This window comes from Budorcas taxicolor, chromosome 8 (genome assembly GCF_023091745.1).
Source record: "Budorcas taxicolor isolate Tak-1 chromosome 8, Takin1.1, whole genome shotgun sequence".
In the NCBI taxonomy this organism is placed as follows: Eukaryota; Metazoa; Chordata; class Mammalia; order Artiodactyla; family Bovidae; genus Budorcas; species Budorcas taxicolor.
The window spans coordinates 13,037,026-13,060,038 of NC_068917.1; the positions used below are offsets into that span (position 1 = coordinate 13,037,026).

A 23,013-nucleotide genomic window follows, 5' to 3' on the forward strand; every position below is an offset into this window, starting at 1 on the left:
CTTACAGGAATAAAAACCACCTTATAACTCAGCAAATTCATAAAGACTTCACACTGTAAGCTTTATTCATTTGCTAACTAACTTTCCTGGGAAACAAGCTAAAGCTGAGCATTATTTTCAGTATGCAACAGACACGGTTTAGGGATATTAAAAATAACTTTCCCAAGAGAACACAAAGTGGCAGAGCAGAACTGAGGCTATGATCCTCAGCTCTGGAATCCCCTTGAAACCCAACTCAGAACTCCCTGGAGCCTGTGTCCTTTCTGAGTCCCGATTAAAGGCCCTTCTTTTCGGCCTAAAACAACAAAGGCGAGCCGTCCAGTTGGGGTTAATTCCTCTGCTTCTGCAACTGCTACCTGCCTCACGGACTACACCTGCAAGAGCTTTTTCTTTCCAGGTGAACCTGACTCAGTAAAACTAAGAGCTCTGTGACCAGAGAATTTCCAAATTCAAAGGATCTCTACCCCCAGTGACTGACATAGGCAAAGCTGCTATCTCTTCCCGAAACAAAGACGCCGTGCTCAATCGCAAGAGCTGCGTTATGATTTTTAAACTTATTTAAATGTGCCTCCCTGGGGGGCTTCCCCAGCGGACTTCCCTGGTGGCTCAGACAGTAAAGCATCTGTCTACAATGCAGCAGACCCAGGTTCGATCCCTGGGTTGGGAAGAAAGGAAATGGCAACCCACTCCAGTACTCTTGCCTGGAAAACCCCATGGACAGAGGAGCTTGGTGGGCCACAGTTCATGGGGTCACAAAGAGTCAGACACGACTGAGCGACTTCACTTTCACTGTTTTTCTTTCAAATGTGCCTCAGATAGTAGCTACTACTAGTAGGAGCTTTCTTATTCACTTTGACTCTGAAACTCAAACGAGGATGAACAGACTCGAGTACTCTGATAGCTCCTTTAATTTTATGGTTTCTATACCAATTAATTCATTGACTAACTAGTGAGGACTCATTTTATTCTCAAAAGCCAGAAACAAACAGAACGTCTTGAGTAACCATCTTTTTCGACAGCTGGGAAGGGACACCCTTCTTGCAATGGGACACCTGTACTGAGGCTCACCTCTCCATAACGTGATGACTGTAATTTTACCCAGGGTCTAAAAGCTGAGTGTGTTTGTTCGTTGGTTGGTCACTTTGTGCAGCATGTGGGGTCTCAGTTCCCCGAGCAGGAGCTGAACCCATGGCCCCTGCCCTGGGAGCCCAGAATCTCAGCCACTGGACCACAGGGACGTCCCTGTGAATGGTTTTAAAGGCTCTCCCATGACCTTGTGAGCACCGTCTCTTCAGCTTAAAATCCTCTCTCTCCTGTTCCTCCACCCCAACTATGCTGCCCCTGAACACCCGGCTCAGATGCCTCCTCGCTCACCAATCTTGTCAAAAGTACTAATAATCACTTCTTCTATGTTCTTAAAGCAGAGACCTCACATTTCAATTAATTCACTCCAGCACACTTAGAATCCAATTAGTTCAGAGCCAGAAGGGCCTGAGATCGTTCAGTAAACTTTTACTTTGCACGTGGACAACAGGCCCCTCACAGAGCTAGACTCCTAACTCACGCCTCCTAACTCCAAATCAGTCTTTTTCTGGTAAACTTAGGTTCAACTTGTAAGTCTCATCTAGCTAAGGCCCCGTGAAAAATGCATTATTAATTTGTGTACTATCAAGAAATAAAAATGCTGCCAAATAAGAAAAATATGAAAACATAGTTCATCATTTAGAATGTTTACTCTAGTAAAGAGCTTTCTAAAGTTCTGGCTCAGTCCCGGAGCAGTCCCTACCAAGTCAGCACAGGGGAAACTGGTAGCAGCTGTGCCGCTACCAACAGCAGACGTCAGGGCAAAGCAAAAGGCCCTGAAATCCATCTTGCCCTGCAGCACTTCTCAACAAGATGAAAATCTCCGAGCTTACAGCCTGGACCTCCCTAGCTTGGGTTCAGCAGTGACAGAGCAAGGGCACTGACGCCCGGGTCAGGAGAAAGAGAGGACCCATCAGGGGGAGGCGGCCAGGGGCTCAACCCCCAGGGAGGGGGAGGGAGGCCACGGAGCAGGGGTCAACTGCCAACATCCAGCGACGGTAAAATGCCATCTGAGGCTTAAGACACACCCAATTTCAGAGATGTGGAAATGTAAAGTAACGCCCACCCTGGGTCGGTGGACCTTGGCAGTTGCACACTGTAACGCCTGCCCCCACAAACTACCCTGGGATCTTTCACGTTACTTTCCAAGCGCACCCAGCATTCACTCAACACAGAACGGCAATGCTGCCAGTTCAGCGGAAAAGAGCTTTCCCTCAACCCTACCAGGGAATACACACCGCTTAAAACGAAGAAAACAATCGGTAAAGCATCCGGTTACTGAATGTTCAATTGTAGGTCACCAATTCTGTGGGTCAATCACCAGGAGGATCGTCTATACCACAGTTAACAATTCAGGGCCTTCCCTGATGGCCCAGTGGATAAGAAGCCACCTGCCGACGCAGGGCACATAAGTTTGACCCCTGGTCTGGGAAGACCCCACGTGCCATAGAGCAACTAAGCGCACGCGGTACGACTGCTGAGCCTGCGTTCTAGAGCCTGCAAGCCGCACCAGTGAAGCCCATGCCCCTGGGGTCTGTGCTCTACGAGAAAAGCCTCCACAATGAGAAGCTCTCACATCGCAAGGAAGCGTAGCCCCCACTCACTGTAACTACAGAAAGCCCACAAGCAGCAACGAACACTCAACAGAACCAAAAAGAAAAGGAAAAACAAAAAAAATCCAGGACACAGCACAGAGCTCTAGTACTCAAAGTGTGATCCCAAGGTCAACAACAACATGGGCGTCACCCGAGACACCATTAGAAAGGCAGAACCGCCAGCCTTCCTAAACCTACCAAGCCAGGACCTGCGTTTTAACAAGATCTCCAGGGTGAGTCCCAGGCACGACGCACTTTGAGAGGCGCTGGGACAGAGGGGAAACCAGAAAAATGTGAGTTCAGATTTCAATTCTATCACTTACTACACGCATGAACCTGGGTAAGCAATCTCTGCGCTGAGTCGACAGAGCACCATGTTGAGCGAAAAATGGGAGCTATTTACCAGCCACACTTGACAACGCTACAGTCAACTCCATCTAAAATTCACAAACAACAATAAAATCTAAAAGCATCATGCTGTGATACCTAGAACACAGCCAAACTTTCTGTCTCATTACAAAGCAAATCCAGTCAAGAGGACCTGCCTGTCCTGTGGAAAAGCGAGACGGGGCGGAAGGTCTCATATCAACTGTGTGTTGGCCTAGATTTCACATTCAGTTTTTTAGCAAGTTTATCAAAGTTCATTAAGAGGCAGGTCCATTAAGAACAAGTCCTCTGGATTCAGGAATACAGCACGTGTTCTGTCTCAGCTCATCCTGGCATTACTCCTCGGGGCTGGGCAACAGCAAGATCTTCAGGGTAAGGGAGCTGAGTCGGAATGAAGGTTTCCAGGGTTCAGAGACAGAGAGTCAAGAACGGCGACAGCCCGCTTGCGGCTAACCCGCGAGAAACTCTGGTCAGCAGGTCTGCTGTAAGGGTTCTCAGCGAGGAGTGGCTGTGACCCCCAAGGGACACGACAGTATCTGTGCACACGTTTGGTTGTCACCACTGGGTGGCCGGCGGCTTACTTGCACTTAGTGGGCAGAGGCCAGAGATGCTGCTAAATCCCACACTGCACAGGGCTGCTCCCCACAACAGAGAACTATCCAGCCCAAATGCCACTGCGCCATTTTCAGAATCAACCACCAGGAGAGAGCAAAGCCAACTCTGAATACATGTAATTCGTAATGTAAGCACGTCCCCTCTTTCTCATAACCAAAAAGAGATTTCTGCCTTTACAAAGTTCGCAAATACAAACTAAAATCAAAGGATGAGGGGAGGGTGGGAGAAGTAAAAGCTTTCTTTGGGACTTTCCTGATGGTCCAGTGGCCAAGACTTCAAGCTCCCAATGCAGGGGGCCTGGGTTCAATCCCAGATCCCACATACCGCAACTTACGGTCCCACATGGCACACCTAAGACCCAGCGCAGTCAAATAAATGAATTAAAATTTTCTTTTAGAAAAAGCTTTCTTCTACCAGTTTTGCTTCAGAGCTGTAGTGCTTAATGGCTAGACCAAAGCTCAGCAAATCAACGGTTATCCATTCTGGCACCAGAATCAGAAGGACAAAGAGATTCAAATATCTGTAATGCAAACACGCAGAACAGCCTGGGCCTCTAAGGATGTCACAAAGGGCAGATCAAACGCGAAAGAAGTGAGTCAGCCAGAAGTAAGGTGTCACGTACAGGAAACAGTCTCACTTCTGTCGATGTCGTTTTCTTTCAAATTAAAACAATGCTCTCCCCACTCCCTCAACACTGGCAATTTTTTTTCACACCTTATGACTACAGCTTAGTGACTTGTGAACATGAAGATTGACCTTCAAGCTACTGATTTAGCTACTGGTATGGCACTGACCAGAACATACAGGGCACGGTGCCTGCCATACAGAAGATGCTCCACCAGTGTCCACAAACGAAGAAACAAACAGGAAACAGGACCTAACTTAGCCCTGTCCCATCCACGTGTTCAGAATAGGGAATAAAGACTTGAGAAGTTTATATGTCAGCTACAAACAAGGATTATACTGAAACCTCTTAGTATCCAATCTAGTTTTCTAGAGCCAAAAAAAAAAAAAATCCATCAACCTACAACAGTCAAGGTCAGGAGCAGTGCTCAGTAACGCTCTTTTTCCTGTTTCACACACAATACTCGCTGATGATGGCTCCCTAGTCCTCTCTTCACCTTCATTCGTGAAGGTGGCCGTCTTCTCACCACAACAGAATAGGGCAACAAGCACAACCTAGACGCCTACTATATGCAAATACATGAGGTGTCTGCTTCATACAAAAACATACAAAAAACAAGCAGTATCTTCAGTTAACATTCAACCCGGGTTCTGACGAATTCTGGAGTTTATGAATGATACAAGAACTACTACTTAAATAGAATCCTTTCTGCCAATAAGTGAACTAACCATTTGGGTTCTAAACTCAGGTAGAATCAGCAAATCCACATTAATTAGCCAAGTATCATTCACCTGGTTAAGTATTTAATTAGCTATCATGATAAGTCCTTTCCCAATTAGTAGCAAATAGCTCAGTATCTGGGGGCTTCCCCCGTGGCTCGGGGGTCAAGAACCTGCCGGCAATGCAGGAGACACAGACTCAGCCCCAGGTCAGGAAGATTCCCAGGAGGAAGAAACGGCAACCCACTCCAGTATTCTTGCTGGGAAAAATCCCATGGACAGAGGAGCCTGGCGGGCTAGCCAGCAAGAAACGAAGCCTTTAGCGGCCCAGCTGGCAGAGGCCCAAGCCTGAACTGTAACGACTCCTGAGTTAACAACACTGCCGGTTTCTCTGCCAACCTTCCTCAGCAGACTCCTGGGGCAACAGGACTAAAATAACCACCCTGGCATGACATTAAGTTCCCCAGACAGAACCTGCCTTGTTCAATTCAAGTATCAAGGACTGGGAGAGAGGGGGGAAAGGGCTGAAAAACCACCTCATATCTCCACAATCTTCTCTTGGGCAACACAGCGTGTTCCGGCCTCATCTCCAGAGACCTTGGAGACCCCCACGGCAGTGTGATACACTTCTCTCTGAATCACCATCTCCACCATGACTGCCCCATCCAGGCCGCCAGCACCCCTCACCTGGGCTCCTGCAATAGCCTTTCAACTGTGTCTGCTCTTTCCCCCACCATCCCACACTATCATATTTCTCTCTGCTCAAAACCCTCCCCTCGCACCCTCACACACTGAGAATAAACCTTCAGTCCTCACCACGGCCTGCATGTGCTGCCTGTCTCCTCCGAGCTCCTCTCAAGCTCTACCCTGGATCACTCCACCCAGGGTACACAGGGTCCCCCTGCCGTGGCCTGAGCACGACAAGCTTCCTGCGCTTACTGTTCTCGGTACATCCCCCCAGAGTTTACATGGTCCACTCTCCCACTTCCCTCAGGCTTCTGCTCAAATGCCACCTCTTCAAAACAGTCCTCCTAGGCACCCTATTTAAAGGAGCTGTACCCTCTACAGAGAAGGGAACTAAAAATCAAGAATTGAGGGACTCGGCTGTCAGGGACCTGAAAACAGGCGAGTACACGGCATAGAGATGGAGAACGTTTTGAGCGGGCAAGACTACACGGTGAACAACAAAGTCCCATTTGGAAAACTCCAAAAGGACCGATTTTGATGGTCTCATTTCCACAGGATGCTCCAACAAGGCCACCCTATGTACTATTTTCCAGAACGTAAAGCAGAGTGAAAAAGATGTGCTAATTGGTCAGAATAAAGCAGTAACTTGAACCAATATTTTGGGTGGGGCTGTGTATCAGAGACCAGCTGGAGGCTCCTGCCCACCCAGACGCAGCCTCCTGCTGACGGCGACATTAACTCTGGACAAAAATACCGAAAGAGCATTACCTGAAGACACCAGAGTGAGCAAAAAGCGACACATTACGAAGGGGAGCCAAAATTTAGGAAGGCATTACTGACATGGGGAGAATCACCACTGCTTTCACCTTGAGCGTAGACCAGAGCTGGTACCAAGGAGGATAGCTTAAACTTGCATACAGCACCCAAGCTATTCTGGCCTGAGGAATAACAGGGAAGAGCCTGGGGCAACCACAACCCCTGGAAGAAAGGGGCTGCAGCAGAGAGAGACCAGATAGGAGAGCTCCAAGTTCTGTGTATAAACCGCCCGGTCTCCAGGTCACCCCAGAACCATGCAGTCTTTCTGCGGTTCACAAGCAGACCAGCTACAGACAAAAAGGCTGAATTAACATTTGTGTTGCCACCCAAGAGAACTTGCTGTCCAACCAAATTAACTTCCGGCTAAAACTAAAAGCTCAACACTTTTCAGAGAAATAAACAAATCCACAGTCTTCGCAACATTCACAATTTAATACAAAACTGTTTGCTGTACAAAGAACCAGAAGAACATGACCCCCAATTACAATGAATATTCAACCCATATGTTGGAATTAGCAGGCCAAGATGTTAAAGCAGCTAACATAACTGCGCTCACTGAAGTGAAGTAGGGACTTCCCGGGGGGTCCAGCAGTTAAGAATCTGCCTTCCAATGCAAGGGACGTGGGTTCGATCCTTGATCAGGGAAATGGCAAGGAGCAAGAAAGCCCGTGTGCTTAACTACTGAGCCCCTACGCTCCAGAGCCCCTGTGCCCCAACTGGTGAGTCCATGCACAGCAATGAAAGATCCCACGTGAACCAATGAAGACTCCACACGCTGCAACTAAGACTCAACGCAGCCAAATAAATAAAACACATTTTTTTTAAAAACTTTTAAACGAGGTGTATTCAGAATGGGAAAAAACAAAACAGAAAATCTCAGGAGAGAAACAGAAACTATTATTTTTAAAAACATGGAAATTCTTAAACTGGAAAACACAGTATCTGAAGTTTAAAGCTGACTCCATAAGATAAAGAGCAGTGTAGACATCAAAGTCAGTAAACGTGATGACATATCAATAGAAATTATCAAAGATAAAAAATGATTTTTAAACAATGAACAGAGCTGCCAAAAACTGCAAGACAGTATCAAAATGCCTAGTATAATGGACAAATAAAATTGTAAAATATTTTTTTAAATGCCTAGTATACACAGAATGAAGTCCCCAAAGAGGAAGAAAATACCTGAACAGTATTGAATAAAAAACTCCTCAAATATAATTTTAAAATACATAAATTACTAGATTTAAGAGCCTTGCTGTTGTTTAGTTGCTAAGTGTTGTCCCACTCTTTGTGACCCCATGGACTGTAGCCCACCAGGCTCGTCTGTTCATGAGATTTCCCTGGCAAGAATACTGGAGTGAGTTGCCATTTCCTTCTCCAGGGGATCTTCCCCACCCAGGCATCGAACCCACATCTCCTCCACTGGCAGGCGGGTTCTTTATCACTGAGCCACCTGGGATAAGCCCTTAAGAGACTAAGTGAAACACAATCAGAACACAGATCAAAGAAAACCACGCAGACGCATATCACAGTCAAACTGCTGGAAACCACATGTATAGAAAAAGTCTTCAAAGTGGCCAGAGAAAAATAACACACTACCTATGGGGAAATAAATATTTGAGAAATCACCGACTATCACTACAAACAACAGCAGCCAGGAAACAGTGGAAATCTTTAAGATGCATGAGAGTGCTGCCTCCCCCCCACCCCCACCCCCCCGCCAAGAAGGGAGCTTTTCAAAACGCAGGCCTTCAAATCCCCTGGCCCATCGCCACCCTCCATTTGACTTCCATTAAACATTCATGTCATTCCACCCAAGGAGCTAAGGACCCCGATTCGACTGCTCACAAACGAGCAAGAGACAGAACGATGCCTCTGGTACAGCCCTCCCTGCCATCCAGCTGAGAGACCCACCGCAGCTGGTGGCACGCACCCCACCTCCCTGGGGGCAGGCGGTCAATTCGCCCAGGCCCCACCCGACCTCAACTGACATTCTCCTTACATAAAGCACTCCAGGCAGGAGGGTGGCAGTGAAAACCACACTTACTCTCAGCCAGACCCAGAGCAGCTTCCCCCTTGCTATGTAAGTAATGGAAAAGAGAGAGGGGTTTCACCACAGACCCCAGTAGGTACTCCTGAGACAAGCCTGCTCTCTACTTGAACACCGAGGGCTCAACAGACTTCACAGCCCACAGACAGACAGCATGTGTGCCCGCTGCTACGATGGCACCGAGAAGAGACCCACAGACGGCCCAACATGTTCTGAAGTGGCAGGTAGGCTCCTGGGTTGCTTCTTTCAGCTCAAATCATCTTCCCTGAAGGAATGGAACCTGAAAGACTGCCTGGTCATCTTAGAGAGATCCACTGTTAACTAGAACAAAATGAACAGGTCACGTCTGCATCCTCGGTGGAAAACCCACTCTGAGATGGCTCCTAACGCTACCGTTTCCCACCGTGGAGCGCCACCCTCCCTCCCAGCCCGCCCTGATAGCTCTGTGCCCCAGAGGGCGGCAGCTCAACTGCTGCCCGAAAACCCTGCCTCTCTTACATACTGAATAGAAAGCAGTCCAAATATTTAGAGAATGGGGTGAAATCTTCCAGCTTAAAAGAGTTTCTTCTTTCTTCACAGGAACTAGGAGGAAAAAAAAAAGTGTACCACTAATACGGACAAGCTATTCAGAGCTGCCCCTGGCCTGGAGAGTTTCTGGTCCTTTCTGACTGAGCATGGTACTGCTGCATTAAGAGGCTCGGTAATCAAGAGAACGACTTATTTCCCACCAGAATTAAAATGAAGGACTCATTCTGGCAAGCACTCCGCTGCACTTCAGACACTGTTAACCGTGGTGGCATCAGCTTCTCCACGCCCCTAACAAATTTACAGAAAACTCAGCAAAATGGAAAACACAGGCTGCTTTGCTAATGAGCAGCATCGACCTTTCACAGAACGATTTTTTTTTTTAATTTTGATGACATTCAGAAAGTTGTAACTAGGAAAGAAAAAACGTGAAATGTATTTAGGAAGAAGTCTATAGAGAAATCTATAGACTTTTACAAAGCTTTCTTAATATACAAAATAAATTCTGGGGTCAAAAGTTTGCAGAACCCTACGGTCTTTGAAGAGTCTCTGATTATAAATTCAATTAATTAAAATACAAGAAAAGATTAGCAGCAGTAGGAAGAAAGTAGCAGCATTTGTTTAAAAAAAAAAACAAAGATTTGTACAAGAGAAGAGAGGTAGTACCAGTTATGACACAAAGGAAATTAAGTCGTGGGTACAAGGAGGTTTATCAGTGAAGTGAGTCCTTAACATAAGCAGAACATCCATGCTGACTTCCATCTCCTTTGACCATGAAGGAATAAATAGGAATCAAATAATTATCGAGCACTTTTCCAGTATATTAAAAAGCAGAGACATTACTTTGCCAACAAAGGTCCGTCTAGTCAAAACTATGGTTTTTCCAGTGGTCATGTATGGATGTGAGAGTTGGACCATAAAGAAAGTGGAACACCAAAGACTTGATGCTCTTGAACTGCGGTGCTGGAGAAGACTCTTGAGAGTCCCTTGGACTGCAAGGAGATCCAATCAGTCCATCCTAAAGGAAATCAGTCCTGAATATTCATTGGAAGGACTGATGCTAAAGCTGAAACTCCAATACTTTGGCCACCTGATGCGAAAAACTGCCTCAGTGGAAAAGACGCTGATGCTGGGCAAGATTGAAGGCTGGAGAAGGGGTTGACAGAGTATGAGATGGTTGGGTGGCATCACTGACTCAATGGATATGAGTTTGAGGAAACTCCAGGAGTTAGTGATGGATAGGGAGGCCTGGTGTGCTACAGTCCATGGGGTCACAAAGAGTCCGACACCACTGAGCGACTGAACTGACTACTTGTATTATCTTAGTGAAAGAAAGAGAAAGTCGCTCAGTCATGTCAGACTCTTTGCGACCCCACGTACTATACAGCCCATGGAATTCTCCAGGCCAGAATGCATGGGTAGCCTTTCCCTTCTCCAGGGGATCTTCCCAACCCAGGGATCGAACCCAGGTCCTCCAACACTGCAGGCGGATTCTTTACCAGCTGAGCCACCAGGGAAGCCCAGGAATACTGGAGTGGGTAGCCTATCCCTTCTCCAGTGTTATCTTCCCAACCCAGGAATCAAACCAGGGTCTCCTGCACTGCAGGCAGATTCTTGGGTCTCCTGCATTCCAGGCAGATTCTTTACCAACGAGCTATCAGGGAAGCCCTATATTATCTTAGATCCCTCTAATCCTGAAGTCAAAGGAGTTAATTAACTCATCAAAGACTACAAAATGACTATTTAATCGTAGGTCTCTATTGTGCCAAAACTCATACTTTCCCATATACCATGATGCTGCTTAGAAAATATTTCATGTGAATTAGCTCCTCAATGAAATAAATATTTTAAAAACTGGTCTAGCCTAAACGTTCCCCTTCAAGGCAAATTCTTCCTAAAAACGACCAATTTTCTTAAGCAAGCGTCTAGCAGTGATGGCTCATCAGACTTTGGCCCTTCTTTGCTACCTTTTCTGGAAAGTACCTGTGCTGCACGGTAAACTGTTGCCATGTGGCTTGAGACTTGTTCTTAGGCCTCACATTTAAAAGAAGTGGGTGATCTCCTATTTCTAGACGGACAAACTTACAACAGGTGGATAAACAAAGTACTCAGAACCAAAGCTCTACCCTGCATATTTGGCTATTACTTTTCCTGTAGAATACGTCATCCTAACCATAACAGAGAAGAGTTTCATGAGAATGAAACTACAGAAAAGGTCCAAGGTCTCCAACTCCTAAAATATCAAACCCTGACGCCAGTCTCCCAGAGGACTTGCAGACAACCCTGTGAAATGGAACAGGTCTCCTTCCTAAACCCTTAGGGAGGTGATTAAAACCACAGCTCCTGGAATCAGGCACACTAAAAGCTCAGCTCCTCCACATATGCTCATAGTGACTTTGGGCAAATTAATTAACATGTCTAAGCCTCAGTTTCCACAGAAGAAATCATACTAATCATACTAACTTACTGTTACTGTAAGTTCTATAAACTCTAAAATTATGAGTGCTTCTTAAACGTCAGCTTTTCACCATCATTCTCATGATCAGCCCCTTTGTAAGGGCAGAGAAGATGTCTACGAGGTCACTGACAGGGTTTTGTAAACCTTCAGGGGGCCAGTATCAGTCTCCCTGTGGGAACGTCTTAGGGGCCTTTGGAAGTGAGCAGCACAGAACTGGCAAGATGTGAAAGAACTGAACTAGAAGCAAGGGGAAAGGATCTGAATAGGTTAAAAAAAAAAAAACAGCATCTTTACGGGAAAGAGAGCAAGAATGAACTAGCCTCTGGCGCGGTAAACAAACCGCTCGCGGCTCTATCATTACCATGATGGGGACCCCAATGTCAGGCCACACCAGGTCCTCTGACGGCAGCTTGGGAGAATTCCACACCACCACGACCTTGTTCAGGTAAGGGAGGCCGTTCAGCCTCTCCAAGGAGTTCATGAGCACCTCCTCCCGCTCGTAAGTCAACATTACCACCGTGAACTGCTCCCGAGGGACGTTGCCTCCCAGCGCCGCCTGAAACTCCTTGCCGGAGCCCCCGGCCCCGCCGCCAATGGGCCGGAATCCGGTCCCTGAGCCCAGGAACTTGGCCTCCGAGGGCAGCACGGGGTCAAAGGGCGTGTGCGGGAAGAGATGGAAAGGCCCCGGGGCGGAGTTCCAGCTGCGGTAGAGGTCGGTGACGGTGAGCGTGAAGTTGCGGAGGTACTTGGGCGAGGCGTAGGGCGGCTCGGTCTCCACCGGGCCCAGGTCCAGGTCGCCGGTGTCCGCCATGTTGGGGTCGGTGCCGGCCGCCTTGCCCGAGCGGTGCGGGATCTCGGCCGCCGCCTCCTCCCGGATGGGAGCGGCTGGGATCTGGATGCGCGTCCGGATCACGGCCAGCACGGTGCTGAAGATACTGTCCGTGGTGGAGAAGTAGGTCTCCCAGAGGAAGCGGCCCTGGCGCCGCATGGCCAGCAGGTCGCTGTCCGAGAGGCTCCGCAGCAGGAAGTGGACCTCGGTGACCCGCGGCTTGGGCACCACCAGCGCCGCCTCGCTCCACTGCAGCACGTCCTGGTAGGGGAGCTGCACGTGCTCCCCCAGCACCACCGGGACAGCCCCGACCTCCAGGGCCTCGAAGAGCCGGGTGGCGCACCCCGAGGACACGAGCAGGCGCGGGTCCCCCGGCGTGATGATGAGGGCGAAGGTGGAGAGCTTCAGGAGCTCCAGGCGGTCCTCCCGCTCGCCGCACAGCGCCCACTCAGTCGGCAGGCTGGCTCTCGGCTGGCTCTTGCAGGTGAATTCCACCAGGACCTGATCGAGCTTGCTGTCCTGGACGGCCTTGAGGGTGGCGATGATCCGATCGTCGTAGTCGGCCGGGGGGTCCCCCTCCATCTCCTCCTCAAAGGAGCGGGCCTCCTGAAGGCTGGATCTCAGTGACTCGATCTTCTCGCCCTGGAAGGTGAAGAGGTATTTCCGCTTCACCGGCACCTGTGGTGGGATTTCCATGAAGTTGGGCTCCGACATGGCGTGGACTAGGGGCGACACCACCAAGTCAAAGCCAGGCCGGTACTGGGCCGCATAGAAGGTGGACTGGGCCACCATGGCCCGGCCGGTGCTGACGTTGTACAGTAAGTTCTGGGTGTCCAACTTCCGAGACAGGCTGAGGATGACGTGGTTGTGGCCATCCCTCCGCCAGTGCGGGAGGGAGGACAGCTGCTTCTCCAGGTCGGCGGGCCGCAGCACAGCGGGCTCCTGCATCTCCCCGACTAGGATCACATACAGGCAGGCGATGTCCGCGTTGTCGGTGACATAAACGTTGGCTCGGGCCGTGGCCTGGAAAGCCTGCTTGACCAAGGGGTCCAGGTAGCTGCCAAAGGCGAACTGGTCACTGTCATAAACATAGACGGGGAAACCAGAGGTCAGAGGGCACCGGGAATAATCGAAGCAATTGTGCAGCCGGCAGCCCCTCTGGGCCTTGGGGGGCGGGAGGCCAGCCTCGTCCTTCTCTGGGAGCAGGCGGATGGGCAGGGAGAGCTTGGGCTGGTTCTGCGCCACCAGCTCCTTGTAGGAATGCTCTGTCTGGCTGATGACGTTCTTGAGCTGGAGCAGGTCCTGCTTGGCATTCTCGATGCTCTTCTTGCAGGCCTCAATCTTCAGGTTCAGCTTGGCGACCTCACTGTTCAGCTCCTGCCGCTTGGCTTCCAGCTGCAGGAGCTCCTCGCTCACCGACTCGCGGATGCGGCAGAGGTCCAGCACGTGCTTCACCTCGCAGAGCTCGCTGCCAGCCCGCGGGCCGAAGATGCGCTTGCCCGCCTCGTCCGCCTCGTCCAGGGTGGTGAGATAATAGTGAGCGATGAGGGGGAAGAACACCAGGATGATGAAGAGCGTGAAGCTGAGCCACGTGAGCCGGATGCGGTTGGACCAGCGCAGCATGCAGGTCTGACCTCCGTTCCCCGCGCCCCCATTCCGCAACATGGTATAGCCCGTCATGAGTCCCTCTGCGGCTCCTGCCCGCGCTGGTCACGTTGGCTCACTCGCCATAACCACGGGCTTGTAGTGGGCCAGGCTCAGCCTCTTCTCACTCAACACGCTTTCCGGAGAGTTAGTGTGCTCCCTGGACAAGGCACCAAGTAGAATGGAAATTTCATCTTCCTCAGCTGTGACTGAAATGGTCTCTGACCCTACTCCAGCAGATTCTGAACTTTAGCTGTAGGCCAAAGAACATGTCCTTAATCTCTGTCAAAAGGCAGAGGGTACCACATGGTTGTTGAGGTGGGAGGGAGAACCCTGGTGGTGGAGCCGGGGAAAAATACCCTGGAATCAGACAGACCTCCTCAACTGCCATAGCTCTTGTTCCTTGGTTTCGCGGACCAACACATATGCATAGTTACTTTTCACAGTTATAAGGTAGCTGGTTAGAACAGAAATAAATGCCAGCCTCTTAACAGTGTCACTGCCAACATTCAGGCCTGCAAAAGAAAGAGACGTGTGTCAGTCTTGAAGACCTTATGCTCAACAACCTTGCTTCCCCACTTCTGAAACTTCCTAGAAAATGCCTAACTCTTTTAAGACGGAACAATGGTTGGATCACTGGTGTGTGCCTCGCAGAACATTTTAAGTCCAACACAGGTTTTATTTTTTGGCATGGATATTGTACTTGGAGTTATTAATAGTAAGTGATGGATTAGGTAAGTGTCCAAAAGCAGTTTCAGACACACCCACTTTCTTCCTATTAGAGCCCTATAAAATGATTAGCAGCTACATTCAACAGAGGGCAAAAATGTTCCTAACAATTTGTTATTTGAGACTTAGGCATCCTGGTGAGACAGAGAAACACCCTCCTATTTATGTTCATTACTGACAGGAAAACTGCCTCTTTAAGTTTCGGGGAAAAGCAAAAAAAAAAAAACACCTCTGTGAGGAGCTCCATTTATTATATTCAAAGTGGGGGAAAAGAGCTGAAGAGAACTCTCTGGATCTTCACCAGCAGTGGGTGCAGTAATCCAGAGACAAAAATGTATTCCCCAGTTTGCTTCTCATTTATCTTCTATATAAATAGTAACCTGGTCTTTCAGAAAGAATGCTGTACTTAGAAATGGGGGTATTATTTCTTATCTTTTACAGAGATTTGCTGTGAGACTTTAGGCCTCAGGTTTCTAATCTCCCAAAACAGAGATAAATGCGTAGAGATAACAATACATTGTGTTGCTATGAAAATAAAGGGCGATACTTTAGGTTAATAAATCTTGAACCAGCATTCCCAGTCCTTTTCTCTTACCAAACTTTACTATCACAAGTTATAAAAGTTTTGCACTTGCTTTCTCCTCAATTTCAGTACATCTAGAAGTAAAAAAAAAAAAAAGAAAAAAGGGCTTCCCTGGTGTCTCAGATGGTAAAGCGTCTGCCTGCAATGCAGGAGACCTGGGTTCGATCCCTGGGTCAGGAAGATCCCCTGGAGAAGGAAATGGCAACCCAGTCCAGCATTCTTGCCTGGAAAATCCCATGGTCAGAGTAGCCTGATAGGTTACAGTCCATGGGGTCACAAAGAGTTGGACACGACTAAGAGACTTTAGTTCATGCCAAAAATACCTCCAATTCCCTTCATTCATTTCCTCCAAAGAGTATTCCTCATACTCTTTTCATGTCTAAGACATGCTAAGTATAACTGTGGGAAAAGCTAGGATGTAAAATAGTCTTTGACCTCAGGGAACTACTTTAGCCTAAAAAGACACAGACAAACAGCAAGGATACTACCCCAAGACAGTATAAAATGAGGGGTTTTTTACGGATGCTCACTCTCTCTCTCTAGCTTCCACCTTTGCTAACCATGTATAACTATTAAATGTTTAATAGAGTCATCTCTCCTTTTAGATAAAAACAGAAAGTGATGACAATGTTACTAAGAGGTTTGAGTAAGCAGACCATGAGATAAGGACAACAAAACCCAAATAATAGTCAATCATGGGAAAAACCTAAACTTGGGTAATTTAGTTTAGCGCTTACCAAATATCCATGTAGATCAATATTTCTAAAGCATTATCCTTTTAATTCAAATGTTTAAAATATCCTTTTTTGTTTTCAAAATAAAAAATGTGCTCTGCTTTTATGAGCAAATCCTAACAAAGAAAGGATGGGGTGGAGGAAAACAAGTGGCAAGATCCAGGCAACTTGGCTGCCCCATCCCCTGCTTACCCGGTGGCTCAGGCCCCTCCTGTCTCTGACTCACACAGCACTGCACTTCGGTGTGTCATCTCCTGAAGCAGTGAACTCCGGGGCTTGCTCTCCTGATAGGAGAGAGAGAGGTGACAAGCTATTAGGAAAATACTCAATACTGAAGAATTTATTTACTGTCCACCATGAAAAGGCTTTTCATGTATACAAGGCGTCACAGAATTTATTGTTCAAATGGAGACAGTATTTTAAGTGAAAAGGGGTCCTATCAATAAATACACTTGGACAATAAGCATAAATTGGCACTCTCAAAGGCAAACCATCCAGCTAGATGGTTACCTGTTTATGTGCTCCAAGAGGGAATAAACCAAAACACTAAAATGTAGAAAAGTCCTTACCTTTTACAAGTATATACTGAGATATTTACAGACGATTTATCTGGAATTTGCTTAAAAATAAATAGGACAAGGGTGGTGGTGAGAACTCTGGGGCATCAGTGAAACAAGATTAGTCATGGCCAGACTGCTGTTGACACTGAATGATGGGGAGACACGCGGGTCTGCTTTTATATGTGTTTAACATTTTTCATATTAAAAACTCAGAAATAAACTATACAGAGTCTAAACAAAATGTCTTTAAAAAGTCACCTGGAGACTGACTACACAATCTCATGTTGCTAGCACCACCAACTTACAGTGAACAGAACTGGAAAAAGAAACAAATGCCCTGATGGAAACCAGCAATTCAACACTGACTCTAAAATTTCTACCCCCATTAAGTTCCATCTCTTTTACTGGAATTAGGCAAAAGTGTCATCAGTGCTCTGAAGCTGAACTTTCTTTCCCAAACAGCTAAATCCATCATTTCAAGCACAAAAGAAAAACAAAAACACTTGGGATCTCTTCTGCCATTCTCTGGAACACGACAGTGAAGGTACTGGGCTCTAGAAATAAACGTCACAGGGAAACACTGATGAGGAGCAGTCTCCTCACTGATGTAACCCCACATGCAGTGCACACGCCTCACTGATGCTGTCATCCACCACGGCACTGAGCGCCCAACTTGTCAGCCTGAGCCCTACGGTGCCTTCTGCACGCAGCAACCGGAAGCACCGTCTTAAACTTTGAGTTCGGCCGTGGCTCTCCACTCCTTAAAAGTGTTCAGTGCTCTCCCACTCCACTGCCAGGTCCTTCATAACCAGCTCCTCAAAGTCGCTCAGTCATGTCCGATTCTTTGTGACCCAGGCCAGAATACTGGAATGGGTAGCCTTTCCCTTCTCCAGGGGATCTTCCCAACCCAAGGATCAAAGCCAGGTCTCCCGCATTGCAGGCCGATCCTTTACCAGCTGAGCCACAAGGGAAGCCCTGGCTCCTGACCACCAAACTACTCTCTCTCTCTCACACATGATGCCCCTGCCACACGTGCTTGCTCAACTTGAGCTGCACTGGCCTCCTTTCAATTCCAACTGCCCAAGCTCTCAACTGCTTCAGAAGCTTTCTACCTGCCGATCTTTCCGTCTCAAATGCTCTTCCCCAGGCTCCTCTCTGGCTGACTCCTCCTCACCCTTCAGATTTTCACTTCTTGATATCCCCGTTTAAAGCAGCCTTTCTTAGCTCCTGACACTTTCTGGCACTGACCTACTGACCTCCATCATAATATCTCTTCCCTGACTTTTTATTACGTTTATTGCCTTTCACTTTCTTCTTCTCACAGCTATTTGTAAGGCCTCCTCAGACAACCATTTTGCCTTTTTGCATTTCTTTTTCTTGGGGATGGTCTTGATCACTGCCTCCTGTACAATGTCGTGAACCTCCGTCCATAGTTCTTCAGGCACTCTGTCTGATCTAATCCCTTGAATCTATTTGTCACTTCCACTGTATAATCATAAGGGATTTGATTTAGGTCATACTTGCATGGTCTAGTGGTTTTCCCCCCTTTCTTCAATTTAAGTCTGAATTTGGCAATCAGGAGTTCATGATGTAAGCCACAGTCAGCTCCCGGTCTTGTTTTTGCTAACTGTATAGAGCTTCTCCATCTTTGGCTGCAAAGAATGTAACCAATCCCAGTCCCTGGTAATCTCTACTTTACTGTCTCTACAAACTTGCCTTTTCTAAATATTCATATAAGGAATGCCATACAGTGTCTGTCCTTATGGAACTCACTTCACTTAACATGTTTCAGTGTCCATCTGTGTTGCAGCACAGAACTTCATCCTTCTTTTTGACTGAATAATATTCCATGGTAGGTATATGCCACCACTCTGTTTATCCCCTGAACTCTCAATGGATATTTGGGCACTGCCTGCCACTTGGTCAGACACTCAGCTCTCAGCTAATATTTGCCTAGCTTAACTTTTTCCATTCTTTTCCCAGCAAACTTTCCACGTCTTTCCTTGTATTTTAGGTGCCCCTTAGAAACACTTGAGAACAAGATTTCGTTCTTTTAATAGAACTCTAATTTAACAACCTTTGACTTTAAACTAGTGTTTGATCTACTTACACTTTTGTGATACATTAAGATTTACTAACAGTCTTTTTGGAAGAGGGGTTACTTATCATTTTTTTTTTTACTTCCCATCTCTTTCCTGACTTTTAGTTGATAAGTTTGTTATGTTTTTTAAACCCTCTACCACATTACTTTGCCAACAAAGGTGCGTCTAGTCAAGGCTATGGTGTTTCCATTGGTCATGTATGGCTAGGAGAGTTGGACTGTGAAGAAGGCAGAGCGCTGAAGAATTGATGCTTTTGAACTGTGGTGTTGGAGAAGACTTTTGAGAGTCCCTTGGACTGCAAGGAGATCCAACCAGCCCATTCTAAAGGAGATCAGTCCTGGGTGTTCATTGGAAGGACTGATGCTAAAGCTGAAACTCCAATACTTTGGCCACCTCATGCGAAGAGTTGACTCATTGGAAAAGACTCTGATGCTGGGAGGGATTGGGGGCAGGAGGAGAAGGGGACGACAGAGGATGAGATGGCTGGATGGCATCACCGACAGATGGACATGAGTTTGAGTGAACTCCGGGAGTTGGTGATGGACAGGGACGCCTGGCGTGCTGCAATTCATGGGGTCGCAAAGAGTCGGACGCGACTGAACTGAATTGAACCAGTCTGGAAGTTATATATTCAATTTATGACTTTAGTTGAAAGTTTAACATTATGTCTAGTATTCTATCTCTCTTCTCAATTAATAAAAGATCTTTACCTATGACTGGAGCTTCCCTGGTGGCTCAGTGGTGAAGAATCCATCCGCCAAGCAGGACGCATTGAGTTCGATCCCTAGGTCGGGAAGATCCCCTGGAGAAGGAAATGGCAACCCACTCCAGTATTCTTGCCTGGGAAATCCCATGGACAAGGGAGCCTGACGGGCTATATAGTCCGTGGGGTCGCAAAGAGTCGGACACGACTTAGCGACTAAACGACTTTACCTATGATGACCTCTCTTGACTTTACATCAATATTGACTGCTATTTTAGCTCCACCATGTTTCTACCCGCTCAACATTAGCCCTTACTATCATTAATGCGATTCGTGCTTGCTTAGATTCACCCACATATTTACCAAGCTCCTTATTCAGAGCTCAACTCCTTTTTACGTTTCATTCCCTCCCTCTGGTTATTTCCTTTTTCCTAAAGTAGTTCCTCCAGTCACAGTCTGTTGGTGGTAAATTTTATGTGAAACACTTTATTTCACCCTAAATCCTAAATAAGGATCCAACTGCATGCACCCTTCTAGGGTAGTAATTCTTTTCCACCAACTGAAGAATCCTCTGGATTCCGTTCTTGTTGCTGAGAAGTGAGATGTCGGTCTAACTATTGTAGCTTGTGCATAACCTGAGTCTTCATGCGGGCTGTAGGTAAGATCTCTTCAGCTCTGGAGTTCTGCTGTGTCGACATGTGGAATCTGGAGCAGGGGGCAGGAGCGGGAGGTGAGTGGGATGCTCAGCACTCAAACTTTCTGGTTCTTAAGATGCACGTCTTTCATTATTCTAGAAGATGTTCCATCATTATCTGTTTGTTTGTTTAGTCATTAACTCTTTGTATGAATGAATGAGTGAAGTCGCTCAGTCGTGTCCGACTCTTTGCGACCCCACGGACTGTAGCCTACCAGGCTCCTCTGCCCATGGGATTTTCTAGGCAATGGTACTGGAGTGGATTGCCATTTCCTTCTCCAGTGGATCTTCCCAACCCAGGGACCGAACCTGGGTCTCCCGCGTTGTAGACAGACGCTTTACCGTCTGAGTCACCAGGGAAGTCACTCTCTGTATAGGGCCTGTCATTCATTCTCTCCTTTTTGAAGGTATGACATATGTCAGACCTCCTCATTCCATTCTCCATGTCTTTAAACCTTTCCTCTGTATTCTCTCTTTCATCCTTTGTGCTACCATCTGAAATGTCCTTGTTACCTACCCAGTTGAGGGGTCAGGACATGTTTTTAGTAAAGAGCCAGAGAGTAAACATACTAGGCTTTGGGAGCCGCATGAAGTCTAAGTAGAATATTTCCATTCGTCTCTGTTTTATCTCCTTTAAAAATATAAAAGCCATCCTAACCATGCAGGCTGTACAAAAACAACCCACGGCCGAGACTCAGCCCACAGGCCACAGGGGCCAACTCTCGATCTAACTCATTAACTTTCCCTTCTGTGCCTAGCGGGTTGCTTATCCAAACCACTGGGTTTTGATTTCAATGACTATTTTACATTTCCAGAAGTTCTGCTGGCTCCTTTTTGAAAACCTGCCTTATTTTTATGATAGCACCTACTCTTTCTCACGTTTTCTGTTCCTGCCCTTCTTGTGCTGAGTCTCTTCTGTCTGCTGATTCTATTATCATCAGCTCTGGACTGCTTTTTATGTCGATCTCTGAGTCTGGAGAGTCTCCCAGAAGCCACAAGGAAATGTAAATTTGAACACAAAACTCATATGAAGGGAAAACGGTTCTGAGTTCTCAGTGAATATTCCCTTCCCCAACCAGTTCTGGATCTTGCTAACAGAGACTTTATCTTCTTCTAGTTTATCCATTCCTTTAGCGAATGTTCAACCTTTTGAAGATCCATACTATCATCTGGTGTCTGTCTGACATTCACAGGCACAAGGCTCTTTCTCTTATTTCTGTGGGAACTAAACTGCAAGTTACCAAAACTGGCAAACACCCTAAGAGACTATAGCATCAGACTGTTCATCAGATGCTTTTTAAATCCCCATCCTCTCCTGCCCCCACTCCACTTTTTAATTTTAATGAGAATTTCTTTCCTGAAAGCAAAATATGCATTGTATAGCAAGGAGTTTATATTAATCTAGTCTGCTATTTTGCCAAAGCCAGAGACCTCCTCCAGTCTTTACTCTATGCATGAATAAACATGCTTACAAAAATGGGACATATGTTCTTTTCTGTAATCTGATTTTTCCACTTATAACAAGAACAGTCTAATGACCCACATCATTACATGCTATACCATATGATGGTCAATAACTGAAGACAGAAACATCATAATTTGTTTAACCAATCCTCTTTTGTTAGACATTTGTTTTCAATTTTTCATTATAATCAAAGCTATAACAACTATTCTTGTAGCTATCTTTGCGCACATCCACGGGTATCTCCTCAGAAAAAAAAATTTAACATGGGTCAGTGCAAGAATATCTTATTTTTTAAATTACTGTCTATTAGAAAGATGGCCATTTATCCTCCCACCAACAATACAGAGGGCATCTGTCTCCCAAGAGCTGCCCAGTCACAGTGTGACAGAGGCGGTTCTTACTCCACGAGTATGGATCTGCTCTCCTCCATCTCCCTCTCTGCCTTACAGTTTGGCTGGAATTGGAAGACTAGTTCTTGCCAGAGGGAACATGAGAAGAAGCCAGGTATCATTTCCCGTACAAGGCTCTTAAGAACAGGGATGGATTCTTCTTCCCCCAACTACTTGAGAGAATGAAAGGGAAAAACTCTAAACTTTGGAGTGGCGAGAGATTAAAAGCAACCCAGCCCCCTGGGTCACCACTGGAGAGCCGCCTGAACGGGGAAGAGTAAGAAACTGGTTATCTCAGGCCACTAAGATTTGAGTCTGCTGCTGCAGTTCAGCATTAATTAACTGAACAAATCCAACTGAATGCTATTAAAAAAAAAAAAAAAAAGACAGCTTGATAAAATGTCATTCTACTGTTTTGATTTACCCTTTATTACTGGAGGTCAACAATTTGTGCTCATTAAGCATCTGTGCTTCTCATTTCATACACTATCCGTTCACCTGCTTTGCCAAATTTTCTACCTCTGGAAGTGTTCTTCTAACCACAACAGTCGGTTGTCAGTATCACTCTCCTGACAAGCTTCAATCGTTCCTCAGTCTCATCTACGCAATTTGTTTCTCTCCAGCTGGATGCAGAAACTATTTTTCTCACCACTTTTGAAACCCCTCTACAAAATACCACATAGTTCTGGGTGCCAGGTCACTGCTCAATAAATAATTACACTAGTTGAAAGTCTTAGTTTACATTCTCATTTTCAAACAAGTTTGAGATTTAGAGCCTGTGGAGTCTTGGTTGAAGGGAAATGAAACACTGAAAAATAAAAAGAGAGACTTTTCCAGCTAGGAGGAGGCTGGCAGGCCCTCTGGACTTGCAGCCGGAATCTCTGGTCCAGAACTCAGCTTTGAGAGTTTAGGAATATTACATAATTTCCTTCTTAAAGTGATACTGAAAATCCTTACACACTGCCAGTGTTATTGTGAGGATGAAATAAGATACTACAGATAGACGGATACTTATGTTAGA

At 46.7% G+C, this 23,013-nt stretch overlaps 1 protein-coding gene across 2 annotated transcripts in view; it reads right to left on the reverse strand.

Annotated features, from left to right (window-relative positions):
• EXTL3 (exostosin like glycosyltransferase 3) overlaps positions 1 to 23,013 on the reverse strand; it is a 60,105-nt gene that overhangs the window by 24,985 nt on the left and 12,107 nt on the right. For both annotated transcript variants that reach the window (XR_008199815.1, XM_052644764.1), the window contains exons 2-3: positions 16,272 to 16,363; positions 11,922 to 14,548 (exon numbers count right to left, since the gene is read on the reverse strand). Coding sequence is in view for 1 of the 2 variants with exons in the window: in XM_052644764.1 (XP_052500724.1) it covers positions 11,922 to 14,069 (2,148 nt within the window). In the remaining variant the exon portion in view is untranslated. The remainder of the gene's footprint in view (positions 1 to 11,921; positions 14,549 to 16,271; positions 16,364 to 23,013) is intronic.